The sequence below is a fragment of the Silurus meridionalis genome, chromosome 3, assembly GCF_014805685.1.
Source record: "Silurus meridionalis isolate SWU-2019-XX chromosome 3, ASM1480568v1, whole genome shotgun sequence".
NCBI classification, from domain to species: Eukaryota; Metazoa; Chordata; class Actinopteri; order Siluriformes; family Siluridae; genus Silurus; species Silurus meridionalis.
In genome coordinates, this window is record NC_060886.1 from 21,422,581 (window position 1) to 21,440,607 (window position 18,027).

At 36.6% G+C, this 18,027-nt stretch overlaps 2 protein-coding genes across 4 annotated transcripts in view; both read right to left on the minus strand.

The window, feature by feature from the left end:
• Positions 1–27: 27 nt before the first annotated feature.
• prkag3b (protein kinase, AMP-activated, gamma 3b non-catalytic subunit) lies at positions 28–7,155 on the minus strand. Of its 2 annotated transcripts, none has more exons than XM_046845477.1 (13): positions 7,015–7,155; positions 5,936–5,975; positions 5,668–5,780; positions 5,160–5,241; positions 4,488–4,546; positions 4,342–4,387; positions 4,188–4,242; positions 3,979–4,105; positions 3,696–3,861; positions 3,444–3,481; positions 3,061–3,207; positions 2,674–2,767; positions 28–131 (listed from the first exon to the last, which is right to left on the minus strand). In XM_046845477.1, the coding sequence occupies exons 1-13, from the start codon at positions 7,030–7,032 to the stop codon at positions 88–90; spliced, it is 1,029 nt and encodes a 342-aa protein (XP_046701433.1). In that variant the 5' UTR covers positions 7,033–7,155; the 3' UTR covers positions 28–87. The 2 variants fall into 2 exon arrangements, with proteins under 2 accessions (XP_046701433.1, XP_046701434.1); XM_046845478.1 differs by having other exon boundaries at positions 5,668–5,805; positions 7,015–7,145.
• A 1,635-nt stretch (positions 7,156–8,790) lies between these two features.
• Positions 8,791–18,027, minus strand: part of ttll4 (tubulin tyrosine ligase-like family, member 4) — a 15,306-nt gene continuing 6,069 nt past the window's right edge. For both annotated transcript variants that reach the window (XM_046845270.1, XM_046845269.1), the window contains 18 exons: positions 17,191–18,027; positions 15,851–15,930; positions 15,577–15,628; positions 14,635–14,750; positions 14,363–14,473; positions 14,096–14,172; positions 13,593–13,787; positions 13,418–13,500; positions 13,110–13,238; positions 12,860–12,982; positions 12,607–12,705; positions 11,769–11,903; positions 11,443–11,580; positions 11,126–11,222; positions 10,807–11,017; positions 10,645–10,715; positions 9,652–9,731; positions 8,791–9,563 (listed from right to left, as the gene is read on the minus strand). The exon at positions 17,191–18,027 is cut by the window's right edge and continues 582 nt beyond it. In XM_046845270.1, coding sequence (XP_046701226.1) covers positions 9,392–9,563; positions 9,652–9,731; positions 10,645–10,715; positions 10,807–11,017; positions 11,126–11,222; positions 11,443–11,580; positions 11,769–11,903; positions 12,607–12,705; positions 12,860–12,982; positions 13,110–13,238; positions 13,418–13,500; positions 13,593–13,787; positions 14,096–14,172; positions 14,363–14,473; positions 14,635–14,750; positions 15,577–15,628; positions 15,851–15,930; positions 17,191–18,027 — 2,806 coding nt within the window. In that variant the 3' untranslated portion in view covers positions 8,791–9,391. The remainder of the gene's footprint in view (positions 9,564–9,651; positions 9,732–10,644; positions 10,716–10,806; positions 11,018–11,125; positions 11,223–11,442; positions 11,581–11,768; positions 11,904–12,606; positions 12,706–12,859; positions 12,983–13,109; positions 13,239–13,417; positions 13,501–13,592; positions 13,788–14,095; positions 14,173–14,362; positions 14,474–14,634; positions 14,751–15,576; positions 15,629–15,850; positions 15,931–17,190) is intronic.

The following is an 18,027-nucleotide window of genomic DNA, read 5'->3' on the forward strand; positions in this document are numbered from 1 at the left end:
ATGCAGAGGAATCAACATTCCCTCCCTCTCAAGTCTATTTGACTTTCTGTGGCAAAAGTATAAACAGGGCTGGACTTGAGTGCCAAACTATATTTTTGTACTCCTGAAACATGATGCAGCAATGAACATAACTGTTAAAGAAAAAACAAAAACAATATCACCAATTTATTTCTATTGCATTTACATAAGAAATTATTTAAAAGGTGGCAAAAATATAATGTTTGAGAAAAAAAAAAAAAAAAAAAAACAGCTGCCATTTATAATCAAATGCATCACAGTGCACCATAGTAATAGTATTATTGACCACTTTTTGTTTAAATCCCACATGGTATATATTTTCATGCAGCGATAATAAAAATTGTCATTGCGTGTAAGAAGCAAAAAACCTTTTTCATTTTCAATATCTTTGTTACATAATAAAACATGGATGCTGACACCATAAATGTATTTGACATATGGCACTTGAGTCATAATGTTTACACTAGAATAATAGCATCAAATGTCTACAGAACATTCCAGTATTCAAATTTTATAAAAAACAAAAGAAAGTTAGGCCTTTATAATACATCAATCACCAATCAATCAAAAAAGTTCTGTCATAGATTGAAAAAGTAGTCAAGTCCTTATCTGTTAAATTACAGTTTTATTGATAGTTAGTAACTAATCGACAGTGTAAAGAAAACATGACAGTAGAATATACTGTTTAGCTGAGGACATTGTTTGCTGAATAAGTCCAGGATGTAAGAAACTGGTACGTGAGCAAATACACCCCTGGTAAATATGAAGATCAGAGCACCTGATGCACTGAACTTTGTATCTGGGGTTTAATTCTGGGTGACTACAAACCACACAGACTCACAAGATCATTATGGTATTGTTAGTATTAATGATTATTATAAGCCACATACAAACCCATTTTATGCCATAACAAAAATCCATATATGGTAAATTTACTAAACATCAAGTAAGAAACTGAATTCCAAACTCCAAATTTTATTCACAGTAAGAAAAATATACAAATGCTCTTTTTACCATAATAATAATAATAAAAAGAAAAAAGATTGCTTGTTTTTTTTTGTTACTTTTGTAATGTTTTTAATTTATACTTTTTACTGTATTATTGTCAGAAATCCACCTGCCACGTCCCCTTCGGCGGCTGTCAAAACCTCCGCTTTCCCTGAAGCCCCCGGCTTCAACAATGCACACCTTGGGCTCATTATTCACTCATCCCCAGCTCCTATATAAACCCCTCATTCACCCATACTCCTTGTCGTTTACCGATAAGCGGGCTACCACTCTCTGTGTGTGTGTGTGTGTGTGTGTGCGTGTGTGTGTGTGTGTGTGTGTGTGTGTGTGTGTGTATAAAAAGGAAGGCAAAATTGTTATAGGAAATTTGGTTTATTCATTAAAATTTTGTTTACTGTAGTGGCTTAAAAAGATCAACATAAACATGATTGGTCATAAATTAAATACAAAACACGAAGTCTTATTAAGTAAAAAAGCAAATGGAGTCATCTAAGTTTGTAAATATGTAATTAGTCACAGTGCATTCAATCTGACACAGTATACATATGAAGAAAGCAAAATAATTATGCAAGTGGTGAGTTCATATCAATACACAAATTCATAACAGTATTATATGTTTCTCTAAACTTTCCATAAAATACATTATTTTTCAAAACATTTCTCACAATAATACACATACTCAAATTTGCGTTTCATTGTTTGATACATACACATACAACATGATGTAGACACTCACACACACACAAGTAATTTCAGTCTAAGAACAACAGAAAATAGCCCTGTCTTACTTGTGATTTGTTTTTGTTGCTATGTATGAACATAAACAATGCTTCTGTTGATGCCATGGCATTGCTTATATAAAAGCAAAATACATACAATATTGCAGTAAATTCTTGGAATCATCACTTGTGCAATGTACATTTGTACTTATCTCACTATCATTTGTACTTATCTCACGCACAATCTGCGTTTTTAGATTTATTGACTTTCTGGAATTTGAGCTCATTGTGTTCAGCGTGAATCAAAAGGGAAATCATTTTATCCTGGTCAGAGTTGCAGTGGAAAAACTCCTCTAAATATTGATGGAAGCAGAAATATACACTGAATGGGATGCCAGTCCATCACACTGCCACATTCCTATACACTCACACTCTTACTGTATTTATGCTTAGCAGTTGATTTTAGCCAATGGCTGGATAAACATTTAAAGTAGATTTCAAAGACATTTTATTCACTGTCCTCTTCTAAGACCTGCTTGTACAGAATATGAAGACAAATCATAGATACATATTCAGAAGCTGTGTTTGTGAGTGATCAGGTTCCCTAATCACAACATTTTCCTGGTTTAAAAAAAATAGAATATGTTGGAGGAGCACTTATACTCTGACATACTTTATTGGCACAGAGCAGCCTTGCACAGCAAAGTGGTCTCTGATACATCCTACAATCTGCAGAACCTGCAGAATAATCAAACAGCTACAATCTGCCTTACGTTCCCTAGAGCAATATTTACAAGAACAGCAGACAAGAAGCACCAGAGTTCACAGAAAAATACAGCGAGAAGTGCAAGGTCCTACATAAGGCATAAAGCAAATGTTTTAGAGAGAGAAATCCTCTACAGTTGCTAAGAGAAAAGAGCATCAATACCTGCAGGTGTTAAGACCAACGCCTGCAGAAGATCAGATAGTGAGATGATTCCCCTCACTGTATCGTGTTCATCCACCAGAACTAGACGATGAACCTAGAGGACAGTAGATATTCCATCATGAGATCACATTAGTTAAATGGACATATGCGTAGAAGTTTACAATTTTGTAAAAGTAGGTATGACCTAACAGCGGTGCTGCTTTCAGTTTTGCTTTCTAGAGTCATATTAATTATCAAACACAAGTTAAATATAATTCTAACCCAACCAGAATGTTCACTGTGATAAACACAGACATTTTACATTCCTACAACTGTGTTTTAGATATGTGCAGAAAATCCTATATTATTGTAATTATGTATGATGATCATTGCATTTATTTTGCTTACCTCCGCTCCAGCTATGCGATCAATGATAGTCTCCAGAGTTTCATATGGGTAACACTTGAGCACTCCCTCAACGCAGCATGAGCGCCTCTTAATCGCTTCTCTCATTGTCATGTTCAGATTATTGTAACTTTTTTGTGCAGCCAGGTTCTATAACCATGAAAAACACAGTATATATACATTTGCTTTGACGTCATGTGATGTCATTTGTTATGATATGTGACTTTATGAACATAATGTAACTTTCCTGTAGATTTTATTTCATTTAAAATACTAGGGTGTTGCACCCTATGAGGTGCATAATTACTTTCCATCATTGTCCATTTTATAGCTGTAAAGTTCAAGAACAGGAAAGATTGCTCTTTTTTTTTTCTTTTTTTACTTACAATGACATCAAAACGAGAGTAAAGAGCCACCACCTTCCCTAAATACAAAACAGACCCATTTCAATATACAATGTACAACAATATATATCCATCTGATTTTATAAGGTAAAATAATATAGTCACTTATTGCTCATACAGTCAGATTGCTTCATTGCTAGAGACTCAAAGCACTTTTGTACGTCGCTCTGGATAAGGGCGTCTGCTAAATGCCGCAAATGTAAATGTAAATGTAAATAAAAAAAATTTTAAAACCTTGTTCATTCACAACAGGCAGGGCTGATACTCTGCGTTCAACAAATACAGAGAGTGCCTCATAAACCGTAGCAGTCTCCTGCACTGTGGCGATCCTCTTAAAAGTTCCAATTTTAACATCCTGAATACGATTCTGTAAGAATCGAGGCTTTGGGATCATGGAACCCTAAGAAACCAAAATAAAAGTGTTACAAAAATTCTTAAGAATTTGGTCTATTTAACCACAGTTAACTCTATTAAACAACTAATAGCAATTTTCTTCAGGGTATTAAAAATCTCTTACAAAGATGTGCAGAAATTTCAGGATGCGTTTGTGAGTCAGTATGTGCAGAACATTTCCTGATTCTGGATCGATAACAGGGAGCCTGTGAATCTTGTTCTTCAGTAAGGAGTATATAGCATCAAAGAGGCTGATGATGAAGAAACACAACTCTGTCACTTTTGGGATACTGGAAAAGGAAAAATGGACAGTCGTGGAGCTCATAGCTGTACCTGGATTCAGGGGTGATGCTGATCAGAGAGTTGACAGAGTACTGAAGGTAGACCTCTAAAACAAGATAAAAGGTACAGGAGCTAAAAAAACTGGTAGCATTGAAAAAATAAGCGAGCAAATATAAGCTATACAAACAGTACTGTACACAATCACCTCGCCAAGTTTCAATCTTGTGCTCCTCTAACTCATAGATCTGAACCTGAAACAGCAAGGGAAATAAGGAAAGGGAGGAAAAGCGTTAGTCAATTCATTACTGTATTGTACTGTACTGTAGATTTTTAGAGAAGCAACTATCTTACCATGGGTGATTTGTAATATCGGTGAAGAATGTTAATGAAATCTGTTATGGTGAGCATCCCTGTAAGAAGTAATAAGAAATTAAAAATGAAATGAGCTTGGTTTAAAGTAGACGGTAGATCGTAAAGTGTGATTTTCATTTAGAGGTAAATAAAAGGAAAATTATTAAGAATAAGAATACCAGCTATGACTAATATGCACATACAAACAGAATCATATTAATGTTAGAATAAGTAATAGCTTTTGGCAGCCAAGGTATCCTTGGAAGTAATTACATTATGTAGTGGTGTGTCTATTAATATCATGGTAAAGGGTGTTAGGGATTAGAGCACTGTCTTGCCATTTCCCATAAGTCACTGGGCCCCAGGTGTCTGACTAAAGTTAGACCACTGGTAACAGAGAGAGGCTGATTTACTACAAATGAAGCCACGAGTTGGGACTTCTGATGGTTCAATAGCAATACCAGCATATTCCACATTTCTTAAATAATAAATATATAACAATGAAATAACAATAAAAATAGATTTTACAGAATAATTGATAAGAAAAGCTGGATTTCCAATAGAGTAGATTTATGGGTTATGAGGTATTACTCAATGCCAGTAATCTGATTCAGCTTCACAAATGGCTTGAACTTAGAAGGTCAAAAGGGCACAGCACTCAGGTTCACATACCTACAAAACACTGCTGTTTGTTGTCCCATAAAGGTGCAGCTCTAACTCCGTTAGAGACTAATGCAAAGAACGCCTTCTTTACCTGCATTACAAACCAAGGTGTAACACGCATACAACAACGAATTCCTAAACAACCTGAATACATTTAAAGTATATTTTATTAGAGACCTGTTCATAGACAAACGTTCATAGGCAGAGTCAGTGGAAGGAAGAGAGTAGGGAAAAAATAATCCTTGACTTCTTGTACTCAGGCTGCTTCAAGTCAGTGTGAAACACTGGAAAAGCTTCTTTTTAAATGCAATGAAATTTATAATTACTTAATTCTTTAGTATATAATTTTATAAATAGTAAATGTGTGTTATATTACCAATGCTGTTAGTGACCATGACATCTTATTCTAATGTCTATACAGTATCACTCAGCGATCAACATCTGTGTCAGATATCATTTTTGATTTTTGGAATTTAGGTTAAGTCTAGATTTTGTATACTTGAACACTTTAGTTCACCTGCAGTGTTGTATCAAAGATGACCAGTTTAGAGCTGGTTGGTATGGCATCATAACAGCAGTGGTTCATGAAGAATTTGGTGTAGATGTATGCGTCAGGATCTCGAGCAGGTTCTGTAGGAAAAGGCAGTGGAAAAGCCTGCTGCAAGTTTGTCAGTCTGACTCAGCATCCAGAATAAGAATACTTATGACTAATAATGTTTGTGTTGAAAATATGCACACGAGCAGAGTTCGAAGACAATAATCACAAACGGCACACTATTAGATACCTGTGCTTTTAATTGTAAGACCATCATCTGTAAAAGGATCCTAGGAAAGAGTAAAGAAAAAAGCAAATCTTTGTATTAAGCGGAAAAGAATCAAGAGAATCAAATAAACTTTACTGCAGATTCCAGTGCGCATAACATATGCTTCAATGTCTACATGTATATTTCAAATAAAGCATTTTAGCAAATTTAGAAATTCGCCAAACTGATGTGTGTTAGACAGTACAGGCTTCAGGTGCACTCTTTTCCCTGGATAGGTAGTAAAGTAAAACATCAATAATAATCAAATAATACTAATTATTATAATAAACATCAAAACTGGAGCCAATGGACAATGTCAACCAACCACTACATAACACATTTTGAAGAGTATTTTTGTACGTCGCTCTGGATTAGGGGCGTCTGCTAAATGCCGCAAATGTAAATGTAAATGTAAATTTTGAGCAACAGGCTGATTCAAATACAATGCCGCAAGGAATGCTAGCAAGTGACTCCTGTCAACCGCTCAGTCTGTACAAATCACAGGAAGTGAACCTGGATTTTGACAATTGCAGCAATATAAATGGATTACAGTGCAATTGCTGGATCCATCTTTATTCTACCATATACTGTATTAAGTTTTGTATTTCAACCTATTTTCTATTTATTCACTAGTTTCTATTTATTCATGTTTTCTTTTTCTGTCTATTTCAGTTTGAAATTACTCCTGTAACAGCTCTATGTCTTATTGCTTTTGTTTGCTGCACAAGACTTATTCCCTTTAACAACTAATACAGTATTTATTTATGTGCCAGAACTTTACCTAAATGCCAAAAAGGGATTGCCTTCAAGCATGGTGTTAATAATAACAGCAACAATAATAAACACACAAACTAGTAACTTTAGTTACTTATTTCCTCAATAATCATTGACTACAGTATATATAATACCTGTGCATGACTTGATTTTCAGCCACACTGGCACCACACCTAACTCTATTCTTCACAGCAGTTTATTTACTGTACGCTGTGTTGACTGGCCAGCATCTGTTGATGAAATAGCTCTTACATCTCATGATCATACAAGGTGGCTCAGCGTCTTACCTCAGGGAAAGGATCCATGTCTGTAGGATTGGGCCTCGCAGATTCACTGCATACAACTCCTTGTACTAACCATACTCGAACTGCTCTGTAGTCACCCTAAACACAGAAAGGCCGTGCAGCACTGGCTAAATCAGGAGGCAATCCAGGCATGCAATGGACTGATCAGGCCAATGGGGGAAGGGATATCATGCATGTGTGGCTGTTAAGTTTGTGTACACACACAGCAAAGAGGGTGGGTTGCAAGGCTCGAATTCCTTGCTAGGAGCTTCTGCAATAATTTTGGCTAGGAAGCTTGACATTTACTGTTGTGCTGACATGACCATGACTCATTAAAAAAAAAAAAAACAGTACAAAAATGTAATTTCAATAGCTTAAATGTAATTGCATTCCTTTCCAAAAGTATTAGTATTACACTAAAATAGTACACTAAAGACATTTGTTTTTGAAGCAACAAAAGATGAATATGAGAATATAATCAGAATTTCAGATTGCATTTCAAGGGATTTCATAACATCTTTGTGTTTTATTATTATATGTTTGATTTCTTACAACTGTATCAAGGCAGTAAACTCCACTGACTGCACCAGTGTTTCCTTTTTGATTCATTTCCATGTTTGTACCATGGTTTCATTCAGTTGTTTTTGGGGGTGACTCTTGAAGAGGCAACGTGCATGTTCAATATAATGACGAGCTTGGCCAGCCTAAAACCTCCCACCTTTTTTCCTGATGAAGTCCTCTGTTGTGTTGGCTGTGTGTTTTGGGTCATTTTATTTCTGCAGGACAAAGTTCCTCTACTCTCAGGAAATTGGCGAACAGTGTTTCTTTAGACCTCCGAATTCATTCTTCTACTATGCTACTTCTTCATTGAAGATTTCCTTAGCCGACTTGCAGTTTGATTGTTAGCAAAACAGAGCAACAAGAAGACCTGTCAGACAGACTAATAGACAGATAGACAGATTTTTTTAACCAAATGGCAAAATGTGTTTACATTTTAATCTAACTATTGTATCGTTATATAATACCCAAAGTTCACGTTTAAAACAAAAGAAGCGGCAATGAACTGTAAGACAATCACAAAAATATTTGACCAATATTTGATCTCTAAACTCACTGTTAGAATACTGTATTTACAATTGCTAAAGTAATTTACAACCCCAGATATTTAAAACTTTTGGTAACTAAAAATCTACAGTACTAATTACTAAACTAAGTACTAAAGACAAATTATAAAAGGCTGCACTATTGTCTTGTTAGGCTGCACCATTTCCCACTCAATCAAATAGCATTAGTAACTGTAAAGTGTGCTAGGATTTCAATTGACCCTTATGGACGTATCTATTTTTAACTCCTGTGTGCCCTGTTGGGGGCTTTATGCATCTGGTGCTCAGCTCACTGCCTTGCAGCATGGCCCAATCCCAGCCTTTACCAGATTTCTCAGACTAAAAAGACATTAGGAAAGTGTTAGGAATAGCCAACCATAGCGGGGAAAAGGCTCATATTTCAGCTATATCCTTACACACAAACTATAAGAACACATGCAAGTTAACAGATAACGTATCTCTTATGTTTATTGTGCATTGCCCCATACAGCCTAACCTTTCACAGGAGATTTCTTAGTATATTGGGCATCAAGCCAAAACACTAAGCACTAAGTTTCATACAAACTGGTTCTTGCAGTTGCTACATAAGCAAAGTAAGTACAAACATTGGGGTGTTTGTGTTGTCTATAAATTGAGTTTCAAACAGATAAAAAAAATGTAATACAGACAATACCAGTTGATTTATTTCAAATACTTTTATTGTGAAAATCCTACACCAAATATTGATTTGCTTAGGATAAAATGAAACACGTTATAAGTTAATGAATATTATTATTTTTGTTACACTTAACTGTCTTTGAAAAATTCATTAACAATTGTAAGTAGTACAGAGGCTCAATGGCGGGCCTTTCCATAATGTAAACAAAGCAAGAGAGGAATCTGATTGGCTCATGCATGCAGACATGACTCCTTTCAACAAAACAGCTTGCATATATGAACACAGCATATGTGTATGTATCTTTGTGATTCAAACATGTCTCCTGCTCTGTCCTTTGATGATGATGATGATAACTTTAGTCTTAGAAGTGGTGAAATAGGTATATGATTAAAACAGTCATCAGTCTTCCCAGTCTACTATGAGCTCCACTTCCAGAGAGGGACTAAACCTTATTTAACAGAAATTGAGGGGAGAGAATTATGCAAAAATAAAAAGGTTGGTTCTAGCAACTATTCATAAAGCAGAACACCCAACAGCCTCTACCAAAATATGAAAAATGTGCAAGTTTAATTTTTTTGTGCGTTGTTTTGGAAGTCCTGGATGTTCACTTGTGCATGACTTATCTCACAGGTAGTCCTGGTGAGGCAGTCTGCTGTTGGCCACATGTCAATTTGGGGTCACTGATCCCACCAGACATGTCTGGAACACTGGCGGTCACTGCCTGTACATCATGGTCAGTCCACTCATCATCTTCATCCAGCTGGGATCTTACACAACGACTCAAACGTGCACTGATATAGACATGTGTAAAGTTAGAAAACGCAGAAATACATCATTATATACACAAAAAACTATCATACCATTTAAAAAAAATCATACCATGATTTTGTAAACACTGTCTTGGCAAGTGAGGTGCTCTGGCGGTCTGCACAGTGTCTACGTTTGGATTTTGATGACCACTGGGTATAAAAAATAAAAATAAAAAAAGGTGTGGAAAGAAAAGAAAAACAACAAAAGCTCAGATTACATTTCCACTCAAGAAATGAGTTTCATGTTAAAGTGAATAGTAAAAAGCTGATATTCTAGATAGTGAACCTGAATTCTATATTAGACATCTGCTGAACAATATTTACATGAAATGTTTTGTTAGTGGTTATGATGCACTCCATTATTACTGTTTCTGTCATGAAAGATTTCTCTTAGCAAAAAGTTTATTTTAAAAGGTTAAAAATAGGGCTGTCAATCGATTCAGACATTTAATCGTGATTAATTGCATGATTGTTGTAGCCAACTTGACCACACATTTTCCCTGTTCTAAAATGTACTTTAAATTGAAAATGTTCAGGTTTTTATTACTTAAATCAACAAGGGTATTAACAAATATTGATGCTTTATGCAAATGTATGTTTATTATTAGTAAAACCAGAATCAACATAAGAGCATGAAGACAAAATACTCATGAATGTTTTAAAGTAATTATTGTGTTTTAAATTATGTAAATCATCAGGACATCAAACGGAACTTTGTTTACGTTTCCACACGGACAGTTTTAATTGCCGGATGTGTGCACCATGGCGGATTTTGGTGCTTGATTTGAGACTGGGCGCATCAGTAAAACAAACGTTCAGTGATACAAATCATTTTTGAGTGTTTTTTTTTTTATATAGCCGAGTAAAGAAAGAACGTTGTGAATAAATGTGTGTTGTGTTGAAGGTTTTAATTTTGTTAGTTTAATTTAGTTTTGGTCATAAAAGTAAAGAGTACAAAAATAAAGTGGTTTTCTATTCCTCTTCAACACTGCTTAGGGAACCAGGAGAGGCATTTATATCCAGTGTGAATTCCAGTTAAGATTATAAAGTGTTAAATACTCACATTATGTGTAGAGTCAGCAAGATTCCCTAAGTGTACCCTTTTCTGACAAAGACTTTTCAGCAGTATGATACCTAAACACAGAGCATCATGCATCACTGACAGTTGACCATAACTTAAGTTAAACCAAACCACACATGCAACACATGACAAGCATGCACACACCTTTGCTCCGGTTTTGACTGTATTTCTGTTCCCATTGATTAAGAAGGAGGTTGAGGTAGCGAGGCTGCTCGAAGAAACGGAGGTAGCTGGAGGTAGTAGGAGAAGGGAAGATGCGTTCAAAGTCTCCAAGGCGACTCAGCTCATCCTCGCTCTCAGCCAGAACGTTCACATCATCAGGGGTTAACACTTCCAGAATCGTGGAGCAGAAATCCTGCAAATACCATGAAACAGTATACATATTAATGCAAACATGATCAGTGGAAATCAATACAGGGATTCCAACACTAAAAAAAATGTCAAATTTAAGGAGTATGCATACCTGGTCACCAAAGTTCTGGGTGAGATAAAAAGCTCGTTTCATTTTCTCATCAGTAGTCAAGTCAGATCTAGATTTCTCCCATGCTCCTTCGTTCAAACTAAACAGTGAAAAGAACCCCTTTTTTTCACAGCAGTACACAAATATTACCAGATTATTCTGTTCTATGACATCTTGGTTTGTTTGAAAAAGGGTGTGAATCGATTTTATGTCTATTATTATTCTAATATGTAATAAATCAATTTGAGCATATTGAGGTTGAATCAGTCTAAAAATCACTACTAGTGCACCTTTAATTAATTTATAATATCATTTCTGACCTGCTGGTGGAGCTGCAGCTACTACTGCTGGAGAGAATAATCTCTTCTTTCTTAGGGAGCACAAAACCAGCTAGGTTCAGCACATCTTGGATCATCTGGCCCTTAATGCTCAAGTCTAGTGCGCTGTTGGAGTGCAAGCTGTACAAGAAAAAAAACAGATGGATAAATTCCCTTGAAAATCTTTTGTTCATTGTATGTCTTTTTCTAACAGGCCGTGTAGACAGACATTGAAAAACTGTGCGTCTGAAACACAAGGCATGAAGGTAAATGAGGAATTAAACTAAAAGCAATGTATCAGAAGTGTATATTAAAGCACAGCTCAGTACCTGGGAGAGATGTTGACTTCAAGAACCCATGGTTTCAGGCTCTCATCCAGCATGATATCAAATCCAAACAGCTCATGGCAGCTGTACGCGGAACGCAAATTCATCTTCAGCAAGGTGTTTACATATGAATCTGACCTATCGAATATAAAGAAGCAGTATGCTCAAATAACTGTAAAATATAGCATCATTAAAACAATAAATAAAATACACTGATTTCTTAGGGAAAATTACTAAATTCTTTTCAAAAATACACCTGACAGCACAGATAATCTGCAAAGTAAAATGGTAATTGGGCATCTGCTACTGAGCCTATACACAAGGGTTAGAAAAATAGAAGAGAACATGGCATGTAAACATTTTAAAAAACATGGCTCAAAGCACTACTGAGACCTGGGCATGAGCGAGTGTGTGCTGGAGAGGGCTGACAACTGAGACAGAGAGTATGTGTGTAATTTAGTGAGTGACACCGGCAGCCATATTTGGGTCGTTATAGAAGGAGAGATGTAGACAGAATTTGATCTAACGTGCTTTAACCTGGCAGGTTGAGTAAGTGTGTGTGTGTGCTCATGTGCATAATCTGCACAGCTGCTACTCGAATACTGGATTCTTGTGATCACATCAGAAAGTTTGCAGAGAATCTAAAGCATTTCTACTTTAACATATGCACCACACAGACGATGGCTGTGTTTGATTTTATCATTCTATTGACATTTATATCAAAAGTGTACCTTTTTTTTTTAATGGTTAGAAAGGCTGAAGGCTGGAAAATCAGTATGGGACTAAATCCTAGGTTGAGTGAAAGATATACAAGGACTTGAGTGATGCTTAACACACTTACGCAATGATAGTTTTAATGACCATGTCCTTAATCGTGTCCCAGATAAGAGTAGTATTTATTCCTTTTGACTCCAGATAATGCCAGAGCGCCTTCAGTGCCCTGGAAATAACAAAGCTCAGTTAAACGGAACATCTTGGTTGTGAGCACCACTGATAATAGCTATAGTAAAAGCTAGTAGTCAAGGTACTGGTATCATAAATGCATATGATAAAATGCAGCCCGACTTGCATACTGACAAATGTTTCCCCGTTACCATTTATGGCCCTGGCAGGCTTTGTCATCACTGTTGGTCTGATATTCTGAGTTCTTCTTGTTCACACTGTAGTTTGTCAAGTGCATGAACTTGTTGCTAAGGCTTTTCATTGAAGAGGAATATCTGTATTGAAACGATAAAAGCATTAATAATTTGAGTTAATATTAACTTTGCTACAAAACAGACTATTTAGTGAAAAGAAAAGAAAAAAAAAACGTTTTCATCTGAAACTAATTTTTAATTGACTCACTTGCAGCTTGCAAAGCGGACGAGTCCATCGTTGAAGATGTAAACACGGAGTGGGTCATAAGAAGTCACATACACATAGATACGCAGATCAAATTTATTCCCACTAATGAGGTAGGGCTTGTGAAGGTATCTTTAAAGATCAGGGAGAAAATCAGTCAAAATAGTGCTAATTATTTTTAAATCAGGATTTATATGATTAATTCAAATCAAAAGCCCTCTAAACAAGGTCTAGAATTCAAAGGACAAATTCTAAATCTATGTTCTCATTAAAAAAAAAATAATAATAAATAAAAAGGATTAAAAACTCACTTCTGCACAAGGAGTGGTCTCTTGTGTGGCATTTGACTCCACTTGTGAATAACCTGAATACCCATTCCTCGGGCTGAAGCAGGCTGTAAAAGAGTAAACAAAAAGCCATAATGCACTACTAAATAAGTAATTTATTTAAAAACATTGTGAAAATAACCAGAAACCCAAGAAGTACCGGTTTGATGATCCATTTTTGCCGGCTTCCTCCATCCTCCCAGGCCTTCCTCAGCGGTTTCATGTCCTGCGGGAGCACAAAGGAACGTGGGAAGAAGCCAAACTCTTGCTTGCCAAACCGCTTCTGCATCTTGGACAGGTTCCGCCACAGACGGTCTTTCCGTCCGATCTGAAAGGTCCCTGGAAAATGATTCAGCTACAAAACAGAAACAAAATATTTGTAGAACATGAACAAAAGGAGTTGATGAACATGGCTAATCTGTATGCAATTGCCATGAGACCTTTCTGTTTTAACCGTGTACCTGGTTTAATCTTAAAAAATAAATTTAATTAAAAGGTAACTAATTTAGAAAAAGCCGGGTGAACTGGTCTTTTTTTTTCTTTTTTTTAGTCATTCTAACCTTATTATGAGTACTGTAATATTGTCAAACTAATTATATCCATTTTACTGTGCATCTTAACATTATACAAATCATTAACAATGAGCAATCAGTGACCTCTGACCTTCTGGTATTCTCGAATAGCCTTGAACCCAGGTGATTTCATATGATGGCCCCAGCAGCCCAGCCAGTCATGACTGTCTAAAACAATAACAAAACATTGTAAACATATCCTGCAGACCCAGAACAAAGAGTTAATTTCAGTAATTGGTAATCGATTTGCGATTACTTGGACATAAAGATCACATGTAGTATAAACAGTACAATACATTTTTTTATGGCTTTTCTAAAGCTGTGCCAATAAAGCAAAACAAAAAATGTCCTGACTCACTCTTGGTGATTTTAAAATGAGATCTTGTGATTGTGTTCTTGACTACATTAGGGGTGACAGAACTTAGTTTCCATTTCAGAAGACTCCTCTGCTCCAGAGGAAGCAGCTCCACTGCAAAGCAAACACAAGAATTTATCAAATATTTTTTATATTTTAAGATATAGTCACTAATATAAATAAATGAGTACCATACAGAAATGCATAACAGATGACAATACTATGAATTAATATTTTAACTTTAATATCAGAATGGAACTAATGTATTTACTGACCTTGTTCATTGGCGGCACTAAAGTATAATGTAGGGGGTCTAAAAGGAAACAGGCTGGGCACTAGTGCTGGCTTCACCACCTGATCAACCTCCAATTCACAACTCATGGACTCAACACTAGAATACAGACAGAATTTTATGCTAATAAAGAAATAAAAACATGCCCAAATATTAAAGGCAACAATAGACAATATTATATATACATATTAATTAATTAATTGAATTAACATAAAAAAATCAACACATACATAAAATGTACATTAAATAGAACAGAAAGGCCAGATTCTGAATACATGGCAAGAGTTGTCACAGAAATGTAACTCACATGACAGTCATGTATGCAGATATATCCTGCTTTGGTCCAGGTTTTGAAATAATGTTTAGCACTAACGGAACGCTTCAAGTTACAGGTCCTTCACAACATGGGCTGTTATGTTCATTAATATACTGCTAAATGGCTACCAATAAAAAATATGACCATCAGTCAAGATCTAACCGAATGAGAACAGCATACAACATCCAGCATAGCTCACTGAGGGAGAGTTTGAAAACTAGCACTGATTCACAATTGGGAGATGTTTCTACTGAACCATGTGCTTTTCAGCTTTTCATGTACAGCACCTACCAGAACACCAAGAAAAAAGAAATTCTCCTCTGTGTTTGCAATCACCATGGTGAGGTGAGATGAAAGAACCATGCAGAGAAGGAATGTAAGCTAATATGTACTTGAAACTATTTTTTGAACTGCAAAATCAAATAGAATGTTACAGAAGCCTTCTAGAAATCAACACTGCCTGAAAAGCACGATTAATCTGATCATAAACTTAATACTGGCATTTAGTGCAACAAAGCAGGAAAACTGTGTGGCATCGTTCCAATCATAAAACCTTCTATCTGCCATAGAATTTCATGTAGTAAACATGGATTTAAACTACTAAATTACTTGGATGACGACACAACAGAGGGTGCTGAAGAGGTATCAGATTCTGATCCATCTACAAGAAAAAAATGATTTCTCTGTTAGATTTCATAGCAAAAAAAAACAAAAACGTTTTAACACACAAAGCCAAACGCGATCAATCCACACTAAGTACAATGCTATACGCTAAATATACATTAAAGAGAGCAGTAAATAAGACTGAACCTGTACTATAGGGTCCAGTTTGGTGTGTGTAGGGGGAGTGGGGGTAGTATTTTTTTAGCAAGAGGGTAGTTACCATCGTTACTGCTACTGCAAACATTCTGTAACTCCTCTGGAAGCTCCTTCTGTTCACCATCTCGTAACACGTTGACCTGACTGAAAAACGATCGGACATGTTTGGTATCTTTTATATTTCCAACACATGGGTATAAGAACGCAGAGTAACATGAAAAGCTCTTGATGCAGCAATTGGCCTGGAAAAACCCATCGTCTTATTAAACACTACAAGTCTAACCATCACTACCCACATATGCTTTTTAAATGTCCCATTCACGATTTCATCCTTTTGCTGTTATGATAGCCTCTACTAAACTGGGAAGGCTCATTCCAGGACATCCCAAAGGTGTTCAATGGAATTGAGGTCAGAGCTCTGTGCAGGCCAAATGTGTTCCTTTTCTCCAACCTGAGTAAAACAAGTACCGTATTTTTCGGACTATAAGCCGCTACTTTTTTCCCACGCTTTGAACCTCATGGCTTAAACAATGAAGCGGCTAATTTATGGATTTTTCCTGGGTTTTTCCCGGTTTCACAAACTTCATGCCAAAAAACTGAACCCCATAACATTAGACCAACGAAATTGCCGAACGGGTTCAGGTGAACCAATGAAACTCTTTATATTAAATCAGATGCGCTCCCACTGAATCGGGCCGCACCACATCATAAATATGGATGAGGTTCCTCTGACGTTTGACCTGCCGCTCACTCGTACTGTCTACAGGAAATGCGAATCATTCGTCACGCTGAAAACAACCGGGCATTAAAAAACACATTTCACCTGTGTTCGGAGCTGCAGGGCATCGGGAGAAAAGCTTCACCGATGGTGATTTTTAAACGCACGACGATGCCAAAAGAAAAACTCCCGAGAGAAATAGTTGTGAAAGGAAGGAGGAAGACAGTGAACAATGACTTTCTTGGTAGGCTACTGTTTAGATACAAGCCGTGTAAAAGGCACTGTCTTTCATTAAAGCCTGTGTAAAGTTCATTAGTTTCAATGTAGACACCTGCGGCTTATAGACAGGTGCGGCGTATTTATGTTAAAAATAAAAATCTGTGTCAAATTCAGTGGGTGTGTCTTATATTTGGGTGCGCTAAAACGTATCTTTTCTCCAGTAAAAAAATTATTCTAATGCTACAGCTTTCAAATATGTTGGATATAACTGTGGGCTTCTAACGTTGACATTTTGGAGCAAAACCACATATGGGGATGATGTTTAGGTGTTTACAGACTATAGGCTATATAGTGTCGCTAAATATATCTACCCTTTCCAGACCACAATTATGTGTACATTTATCTTAAACAACAAAATTCAGATACAGTCAAGTTTGCAAGTGCATTTGAAGAACCGATATACTCACCCCCTGGTATCAGGGAGCCTCTCCTCATCCACGGTCATAGAACATTGGCTTGAGTCCTCTTCTGAGGTTTGCCAACAGCAGTCTTTTGTAATTTGTATGGCAGAGATCTTGTTCATTACTGAGTAAACTGTAGGAGACTGATTAGAGTCCGTTCTGTGATCAATGTTATCTGGAATGGCACATATACTGTCCTGAGTCATCTGAACACAGGGAGAATTTTCATCTAGGCAACGGGTACTGGAAGGATGCGTGTCCATGTGAAACTCTTCACTCCCATTAATAAGGCAGACTGCAGAAACTTGTATTGCAGAATTGGCACCTGCCTTTACTTCTCTGTTTTTGCACTGAGAATTGAAGTTGGCTGTTGCTGGCCCACTCAGACCATTTGGTGATCCACTGCCCATGTTTTTAGTGAGCTTTCGTACAGCTGCTGTGAACTCGACCTCAGAGCTGACTTTCCTCACTCTCCGAGGTGCTTCACTGTCTCCATGTGCCACGCAGCATTCCACTATATGCTCATTCTCTTTTGAATCCACAGCAACAATCGTGTCATACTCGGACAAGTCTAAAATATGGTTTGGAGGCACATCTGTGTATTTATCCTCTAAAGGCACTGTTCTTTGGCTGTGTTTCTTTATGTCTTTTTTGCTTTCGCTCTTGCCATAAATCAAATCGCAAGACTTCTTTAACTCTTTTGTCTCTATCCTGGCAACTGTAGACAGCTTGGCAGTGGAGGAGCGGTAAACCCCAATGCTGTTGCTTCTAAGCTTGCTCCTTGACCATGGGTATGACTGATTCACAGGCATGCTTTTTTCAACTATCACAGATGCTTTGTGC